The sequence below is a fragment of the Hydra vulgaris genome, chromosome 11 (assembly GCF_038396675.1).
Source record: "Hydra vulgaris chromosome 11, alternate assembly HydraT2T_AEP".
Taxonomy (NCBI): Eukaryota; Metazoa; Cnidaria; class Hydrozoa; order Anthoathecata; family Hydridae; genus Hydra; species Hydra vulgaris.
Genome location: NC_088930.1, coordinates 26,595,001 through 26,605,000, shown reverse-complemented (window position 1 = coordinate 26,605,000; position 10,000 = coordinate 26,595,001). Strand labels below are relative to the sequence as shown.

Here is a 10,000-nt window from a genome sequence, read left to right as displayed (position 1 = left end):
GCCTAGTACTTGAGATTTGTTATGAAAATCATAATCATGGTATCTAGGCCTAGTACTTGAGATTTTTTATGAAAATCTTAAAGTAATTTTTTATAATACTTTTTTTTCTGCTGATTGCTTTACTTTTTATTTTCGTTTGCTTGAAACAAATAACTTAATTGCCATTTTTTAGTTTTCATTTCATCATTACTCAAATAGCTTCACACTCAAATAGCTACAATCTTATGACATATGAGATAAATTTTTTTTTGTGTGAATTCATATAGAATTTCTGAGGCAAAGTTTCAAAGTATTTCAACAGTTTCGCTACTTTCTTTGCTTGCAAAGTGAATATTATTTGTCATAATTTTTTTAAGTGATTTTTAACAGGCTGCTGCTTAACAGCTTAACAGTCAACTTTTAATTTTTGTTTTACCACAAGTAAGCTTTAGAATTGAAGCACGTGGAAATCTTACTTAATTAGTACAGGAATAAAGTTTTCACAAAATGGTTGTATTTGTATTGTAGTTCTTCAAAAAAAAGTTTTTTTTAGAGAATAAAAAAAAAAGTTCTGCAAGGTCACTATTGAAAACTTCTGCATTCATATGACAGCTGTTTAAGGTTTTTGTTCTGTCCTTTTTGTAAAGAAACTTATAAAATTTCTTTAGGTTTATTTCATCATTGTCAATTCTTTGCCATTCAGTCATTGACTGAGTTGGAATTCCATCCTATTTTTTGATCGCCTTTAACTGTAGATCAAATACTCTTTTCACTTTTTGTTTTTCTTCTAAATGGTAGAAAATCATCCTTTGAAGAGTGTCTCCTTTTGAAGATAGCCAACCAGTAAACAATGTTTTGGGTTACTAATGAACATGCTTCAGGTGATAGTATATTAGACATTTAATTTTAAATCTTGTAATTATTGTTACAAGATAAATAAGCATACAATAAAATATAAAAATAAATAAGAATGCATGATAATTGAAATGATGATTGCAATGTGAATTCCTCATTGACAAAAAAATATATGATTATATGAATATATGATTAGCGTTGATCAAATATTGCAGTGAACAGCTCATTATCATTGGAGAACTGAGTATTAGGTTGTTAAAATAAAGTTGATGAAAATTGAGTTTAGTAAACTTCATTATTTGTAAAATATTTGTTGCCATTGGTAAGTACAATCATGGATTATTATATTTTTAGATAACTTCTGATTGGAAACAATGATTAAACTTTGAATAATTATAATACTTACAAATTTTATATTCAAATTATTAAGTTCAGATTACAATAATATAAAAAAATGCTAAAGGGATTTTATAAAAAAAAATTTTTAGTATTGGAACTTCAAATTTTTAACTCTTTGTATTGTTCTGGAAATCAGTAAAATTTCTCAATACTTTGATAACAATCAAATTTTACTATTATTTAAATCCTCAAAACTTTGATGGGAACTATATTTTGTGTAATCTTTTTAAATAAGGGAAAACTCAATGGGGAAAACGATTTTTATCAAAACTTTTTTGTTGACAATTTTAAACTATTAAAATCTAATTTAAAAAATAAACTATTAAAACTAATTGTTCTAGTCTTTATTTTTTCACTAACTAAAAATAATTTAGAGCTCTATGAAAGCATTGGTGGATGTCATGGGACGTAGGGAGATGACAACCCTTATGATTGAGAATGAAGAATTTTTTTTCAATATATCTGGAGGCTTGCATCTATCGCTGACTTCTGAATTTTTGTTTTTTAAGGCTATGTTTAGTGCTCAATTTATTAAAGCAGATTTTAAGGTATTTTTTATGTAAAATTAAAACTTATTTTGTAAATTATTATGTTTTTATGTATATATATATATATATATATATATATATACATATATATATATATATATATATATATATATATATATATATATATATATATATATATATATATATATATATATATATATATATATATGTATATATATATATATATATATATGTATATATATATATATATATATATATATATATATATATATATATATAATATATATATATATATATATATATATATATATATATATATATATATATATATATATACTACAACTGTAAAAGTAGTTTTATGCTTATTGTATATTTTTTCATAGTTATAAGTTTTTATAAAACATTTTAGTTTACAGGTTGTATGAAGCTTTTTGAATTAAAAGAATTATCTAATAAGTTAATAGCTGAACTTTCTGAAGCTCATGAAGAAATTGTTTTATTAAAAACAAACATTGATGTGATAGTGAATTCGATACAATTAGGTAACATTAAAAATAACATAACAATGATGATTCATTTAAACTAAATTAAAATAGCATTTTGTTGAGCTGTGCAACAACGCTTTTTTTTAATAAATTAAAAAATTTATTTTTGAAGTTATTTTCTTGACATACTGTATTCAAATTAGTTTTCTTTTCTGAGATTTGACATTTAATATTCTCTTTTTTTTTGATTTTATTAGGCTTGAAAGATGCTTTGTTTCGTGTAAATGTTTGGAAAAAAAGCATCCATGATTATGAGGAAACGTTGAAAGAAAAGCTAAAAAGTATCAACAACAATAAAATAGATATAGGAATAGCATGCAAAACAAAGTGTAGTGAAGGTAAATAAATAATAAATAAAATGGTAATTTATAATTCGTAATTTTTAAAAGTTTTTAGTTTTAAAATGTTTTTAAAAGCAGAAACATTTCTGTGATGATGTTTCATTGAAATTGAATTAAAAAAGCATTTTGTTGAGATATGAACGCCTTTAATTTTATTATATTAAAAAAAATTTTTATAAAGTTTTATTTTTGAAATATTGTATTCATACACTAATTAGCTTTGAAAAAAGCGATGTATCCTGAAAGAAGCAGTGTACCCTGAATTATAAGCAACTCTAGTGTGTTGTTTTTTTGTCTGTTTGAATATGAAGTGTTTCAAAGAGCAGGGGATAAATTGATTATATTAATGTTGCCATCAGTTTTAAACTTTTGCATGAGTTATCTTGTTTACAATGGCTGAATAGAGATGCAAGGTCAGATGGTGCGCATCAGAACTTGCAGCTCAATTTTTTCGGTTTTTGTAGTCTTTGTGGGTATGTGCTGTATATACTCCATAATATAAACTATATAAGTAGTTCTAAAATATATAAAAATCAATGGTTGAAGTAAGAATATGGTTTAAACCACTGTCAAAGTTACAAAGAGTATTTAATTTAGGAATTTTATGGAATCCATTTTTCAATCTAAGTTGTTCAAACTTATTGTACTGCTAAAAATTAATTTTTAACATGATTTTTAATTTGTTCTTTTAGGTAATTTCTTAGTTTTTTAAAACCGATTTTTTTTATTTTTTTTTATGTCTAAACACAGCTTGCCATTGATTATTTTCAAAGCAAAATTGAAAAAAAGCAATCAAAATGGCACTTAAAACAAAAAGCTGAAATATTTTTTTTGAAGTTTTATAAATATTTTCACAGTATACATAATGCTTAATATTTAAAAAGTTTTACTTTTAGTGTGTATCCCATTTTTTGGATGGAATAACCAATGTTATCGGATATGGAGAACTTGGTTAGGTTGCCCTACATGGGATAATTGTAAATGGAAGAAAAAAGATGCAATATGCATTGCTTCATGCGAGTTAGACAAAACAGCAAAGAAAATTTTAATGTGGGGAGATCATTCTGGTGTTGATGTGAGATTTTTCATGTAAATAAATAATTAAAGTAATATATTTTTTTTTAATGTATAGAAATTAACATTTTTTTTAGGCATTTATTGGGTTAACAGAATTACCTAGAGACATCAATTTTTTATTAGAACAATTTAGCAGCCAGTACCATGATCTTTTAACTATTGCTAAACAAATCCAGTTAAATGTCACTAATAATGAAAGAACAGTGAAGAATATAATAAATAATGCAAAGATTTTATTGAAAAAACTGTGCTTCAATGGTTTTTTAAACAAAGTAGGTTTTAAATGTTTTGTTTTAAATTTATTGTTTTTTAAAATAAATTCTGTAGGTGTGTAATGTCAGTGTTACAACATTTTTCTTTTAAGTTTTGGAAATCAACAGTGTTTTTAAGTGTCAATGCTGAAGTTTATGGAAAGTTGATTTCATGGGAAGATGATATAACATTGGGATTTAACCTGCACAATAGATTAGCAAAACAAATTATAAATAAATGTTTTCCAGAATTGAACTCCGAAACTCAGAAGAGTTCTGATCCAAAGAGTTTTTATGGTAATGCCTAATAAATATAATATAAATTTGATGTTTTTGATGTTACTATTATTATTGTTATTGTTATTATTAACATTTAAGTATATACAGTGCTTTCGAAAAAGAAAAGGCCCATAAATTTTTTTTTGCTTGTTGAAGAATGGTAAAGGAAGTAATTATATTTGCTTATTTTTGACTTTTTTTAGTTTTTTTTTTTGGCTTTTGTCAATAAAAAATTCACTTGATGTAACTTTTTTCATTTTTTTAGTTTTATTTAAAGGCAAAAACTTGTTAATTGATAACAATAAATATGAATAGTGGCAAACAATAAATACAAATATTTTTATTAAAATTAAGGTATTTTTATACTTTTTAATAAGATCTAAAAATTAAGATAGCATAAATAGATCAAAATGTAGTTTGTAAAGCAAACTGTTTTTCTACACATTTATACATATAATAATAATAATTATCATTTATATGTATAAGTGAAACAATAAATATGAATATAAGTGGCAAACAATAAATACGAAGGATGATTCCATGATTTATATAAAAAAGTTAGATTAGATTTTTAGGTGAAATAGTCAAATTAATTAAAAATGTGTTTTAATATATATATGTATATATATATATATATATATATATATATATATATATATATATATATATATATATATATATATATATATATATTTGTATATATATATATATACATATATATATATATATATATATATATATATATATATATATATATACACATGTATGTGTATGTATATATATATTATTATTATTCAGTGATCAAATACAAATACAATAATCTATTTATAATTTGATGAAGAGGTGCTACACCAGGCCCCTCTATGCTGACTAACATGGAAATACAAAGTAGCAATTGTATCTATAAAGTTACTTTCTTATGTTGTTTTTGAAAGCGTTGATGGATTGAGCATTCACTGCTTCTTGCGAAAGCGCATATATAAATGCATATATTTTTATATATGCATATATATATAATATATGCATATATATATATATATATGCATATATATATATATATATATGTATATATATATATATATATATATGTATATATATATATATATATATATATATGCATATATATTTATATATATTTATATATTTATATATATATATTAGGCTGGTTTTTTTTATTTGTAAAAATATGTTTGTTTTTTTGAATTTTATATTGCCTCCTATTTGGTGAGGTTTGATAAAAAAAGTATATAGGTAAAATTCTTTTGCAAACTGATAATGGGAAGTGGTCCCCCAAATCCTATTTTGGAACCCTAAGTTGACCAAAATTTATCTAAAAATCTTATCTTGAAATTCTATGTTTATTTCTTACAAAATACTGCTATAAATTGTTAAATTTACCCTCTCCCCATTATTTACTAAAAATTTTTCTAAATGTATATTTTGATTGCATTATTGAAAATTATTTTACTTAAATAATTTGCGGTAATCATGCAAGATAGCGGTGTAGTGGTAGAGCACTCAACTCATAAGCGAGAAGTGTTCTGTGTTTGATCCTCACCACGTCCCTGGTAGTACCGCTCTCAACTTGTGTCTCTGCACAGTGGCCTTGTTTGTAGAGGCTCATGTTTCGGAGTTATAGAGTTGAGAGAAGGTTGTAACCACAAAAAATAGCCTCCTCGACTGTAGTGAACCACAAAAAGTAGCCTCCTCGACTGTAGTGAACTCGCCCTCTTGAGTGATTAATTAAATTTCAGAAATTAATTTTTAATAAGTTTAGTAATAGTGATGCCGTGTTTGGTTATAGGTGATGGGGTGGGTAAGGAGTAGATAGGGTTTGATTTTCTAAGATTTTATACTTTTTTTAAAATCATTATTTAATTGACTTAAAGCGCTTTTTTTAATTAAATTTGTTAATAATATATTAAATACATAAATGTATTAAGTATATAAATATTATTATACTATATTAGTATTTAAATTTATTAATAATATATTAGAATTATTAATAATATATAATAATATACCAAGCTTTATTTTATTAAATTATTAAATTTATTTTTATTATAGTAAGAAAGTATAAAAATATAACTTAGAATGGTTGCTTCAGAGTTTTCATATGCTTGTAAAGCAACACGCTCAACTACAAATTGTCGGACATATTTTCTCAACAATAGATGGGCCGAGTTAGTTGCCAACAAGTGGTGTTGCTCTACGATGAGTTTTTTTTGAAATGATAGTCAAAAAGTCAACAATTTCAATATCCTGCAACACAGTTGAAGATAAAGTTATGATTTTTTGGTTCAAGGCTAATATTCCTACTATATATATATATATATATATATATATATATATATATATATATATATATATATATATATATATTCCTAATATATAGCAAAGCCTAATTTAGTAGTTAAATTAAAGAGTATTCACCATAAAAAGCATAAGCTTGAAGTAAAAAGGCGCCAGGAACAGTTAAGAGAGAAGATTTGCTCCAATCAAGATTTTTACTTTTTCTAAGCTCTCTTTAGTTAATTTTGTTACTCAATACTCAATGAATTTGTTTGACTCTTAATTTACCTTCAGAATTCTTAACATCGTCTCCAGAAACATGAGCTATTCGTGATGACTTCAAGGTTGCATGTAAAATAGTTTGCGCCATGAAAGTGGTTAATGACTGTGCAAAGCAAATAGTTGAATTGGTCACTGAGTTTAATGAAGTTTTGACAAAAAATGACTTAAAAACTGCATTGTGGCAATATCTCCTTGATTTTGATTTATTTGTCATTTTATAAGGTTACATTGTCTTTTGCCTATTAAATAGTTCAAAGATATAAGTATAGTATGCTTTAGTGCGTGAGAATTAATGATCTCTTCTCACAAAAAGTAAAGTGTTTGTTTAAATATACTAATAGCTTTAAATCTTTTGATAATTTGTTTTTATTCTCATAAAAAACTGTTTTATGATCAGTTGGTCTACTGATAACTTCTTTAAGTAGTAAACTATCTTTGTACACCCAGTTGGTACTAGATTCATACTTCATTCTTTACCACAAGAAGAATTGCTCAACTCAAAATTGTGACAATAATGTTTACAAATTCTTTATTTATTAAACTAAATTTTTACACTAATTTACTATGTATGAGACTTATATTCCATTCTTCAACCAAAGTATGTATAGCAGTGTTACTGCAAAGGTTGATCTATGTTCTGATGATAATTATTTAATGGACATTTAATATATATAAAATAAATGTTACATTTAATGAAGGACTACATTTTTAAAATTAACTACACAAACATACAAGATCATATCTAACAAACATACCAGTTGCTCTGATCACAAGTTAAAATAGTAAGCTATATTTTTGCATACATTTGATGCTAGAATTATATTCCCTTCTTTAACCTGAGTGAAGGTATTGCATAGGTAAAATTAACTTCTGAAGAGAGGGATAGAATGAAATCCACCTACCTAATATATAAAATCAATATAGTAAAATATCATGAATTTTTTTTTTTTTTTTTTTTTAAACATCTTCGCTTCCAACAAGGCTGCAAGCAGCCACTAATTAAAGTTGGAAGTTACTGAAAGAGAAAAGATGAAGATTGTAGAGCAAGATAACGATTGACAGACGACTTAAAAGATTGCAAATTATATGATTCAGGAAAGCAAGATGAAGAAAGCGAATTCAAAAGAGTTGATGTTCTAGGAAAAAAACTAGACAAATAAGCGTTTTTGGAGCACTTAGGAACTCTCCTCCTTTATCTAATGCACGATAAAACCTGTCAGTTATTACTGTTAACAAATCAGCTGTAGAACGAGAAGATCGAATTCCATATTGATGGTCAGAAAGTAAGTGATTAGATTCAAGATGAGAAATTAAATGTTTGTTAATTAAAGATTCAAAAACCTTGCTTATGATAGGAAGAAGACTTATTGGACGGTAGTTAGACGAATCAGATCGCTCTCCAGAATTTTTGAAGATAGGGATAACAGATGCCGCTTTCCAGCAGGCTGGAAAGCAAGACTCTGATAATCACTTGTTGAATAGTTTTGAGAGTATAGACGACAGCTCCGGAGAACACTTCTGCAAGACAATAACATGTATGTTGTCCAGGCCACAAGCTGTAGAAGAGTCTAGGCAGGAAATCACTTTAGATACAGATGCTGGAGTGATATTAAAGTCAAGCAATGGATCAATCTGTTTGTTGGCAATATTAGATAGAAAGCAGCTAGTGGAATCAAGAGATGATATTGATGAAAAGTTTTTAGCAAACAATTCAGATTTGTCTTTTGGTGAGGTGACAAAGTCTGAACCATTCAAGAGAGGTGGAATTATAGATTTGCCCTTATTATTGATATTATTAAAGATTCTCCAGAAGTCACGAGAGCCTAATTTTTGAGATTAGATACGAGATTTCATGAACTGAGAATAGCGGGTTTTGGCGTTAGACAAAACCTTTTTACAATTGTTTCTAGCAGTAATAAACAGACGTCTGTTTTCTGGAGAATTGTTTTGCTCATAAATATGAAAATAACGGTTTCAATCGGCAATCGCAGCAGCACAGTGTGAGGAAAACCATGGAGGAGAGTGAGGCTTGACCTAGAATTGTCGAGAGGGAATAAAAGATTCCATGCCAGTTTGAATCCACGAAGTTATGTAAGAAGCACATTTGTTGACAGGAAGACGAAAGGTTTCTACCCAAGGGCCATCACCAAGAAAATCAAGGAAAGAATCCCAGTCAGCTTTACTGTAGTTGTAAGATGTTCGATAATAGGGGGATTCAGGTGATGAAGAAGAATGAGATAATAGTTTTAGAGAGATCAAACTGTGATCAGAAGCACCTAAGGATGAATGTGGAGAAACTGAGCACTGACTAGGATAAGAAACAAGACATAAGTCGAGTAGAGAAGGTAAATGATTTGGGTTGTCTGGAAACCGAGTTGGAAAGTTGACTATTTGAGTTAGGGATTGAGAAAGGCAAAAGTTGTGGGCTTTAATGCCTGCAGAATCACTGACACGAGAGCCAAGCCATTCAGAGTGGTGAGTATTAAAGTCACCGCAACAATTATATTAGCTGATGGATAAAGAGAGAGGGCTTGGTCAATATGATCAGAAATAACGTCAAAAAGTGTGCAGTCTTGAGATGAAGGAGAGCGATATAGAACAAAGAGAAAGGCAATAGAGTGAAGTGGTGCTAAACGAAAGCACACAAAAGAATAGTCTGTGGTTTCAAACCTAGTTTCACGACAAATGGGTGAATTCTTACGAATGTAAATGCCCAGGCAAAGCATGTGACTATTGGAGTCTTTACGAATTAGAGGAAAATAACCATCAACACTAAGATTACAAGATGAGTCAGCTGAACTCAAATTAGTCTCACAAAGAGCAAGTAGGTCTGGTGACCTTTGCAAGAGATAAGACTCAACAGAAGAAAAGTTACTTCGAAGACCACGAATATTAGTGAATGATAGGTTTAGAGAACTTGGTGATGATGATGGTTTTTTGTGTTTTATAATTTTTGGTACTTTATTCATTTTTAAATTAGATTGAAGAACTTGACTCAAAGCATAGATAGTACTCAGAACACTGTTTAATAGCCCAAGCAATTGTCTCATAACTACTAATAAATCTAAGTCGTAACAAAGGACTCTAAATGTGGCCTCCGCAATGCACACCAAAAGTACAAACATGGACACCATCCATGCGCAACATGGCACTGTTAATACTTTGATATTTTTCAGCTGTTGATGGAATCA

General features: G+C 27.3%; 1 protein-coding gene across 2 annotated transcripts in view; it reads left to right on the top strand.

Annotated features, from left to right (window-relative positions):
• The window catches only part of LOC100210878 (uncharacterized), a 108,271-nt gene that overhangs the window by 83,018 nt on the left and 15,253 nt on the right, over nt 1-10,000 (top strand). For both annotated transcript variants that reach the window (XM_065810615.1, XM_065810616.1), the window contains 6 exons: nt 1,608-1,781; nt 2,152-2,284; nt 2,485-2,625; nt 3,525-3,703; nt 3,780-3,977; nt 4,070-4,253. In XM_065810615.1, the coding sequence (XP_065666687.1) occupies nt 1,608-1,781; nt 2,152-2,284; nt 2,485-2,625; nt 3,525-3,703; nt 3,780-3,977; nt 4,070-4,253 (1,009 nt within the window). The remainder of the gene's footprint in view (nt 1-1,607; nt 1,782-2,151; nt 2,285-2,484; nt 2,626-3,524; nt 3,704-3,779; nt 3,978-4,069; nt 4,254-10,000) is intronic.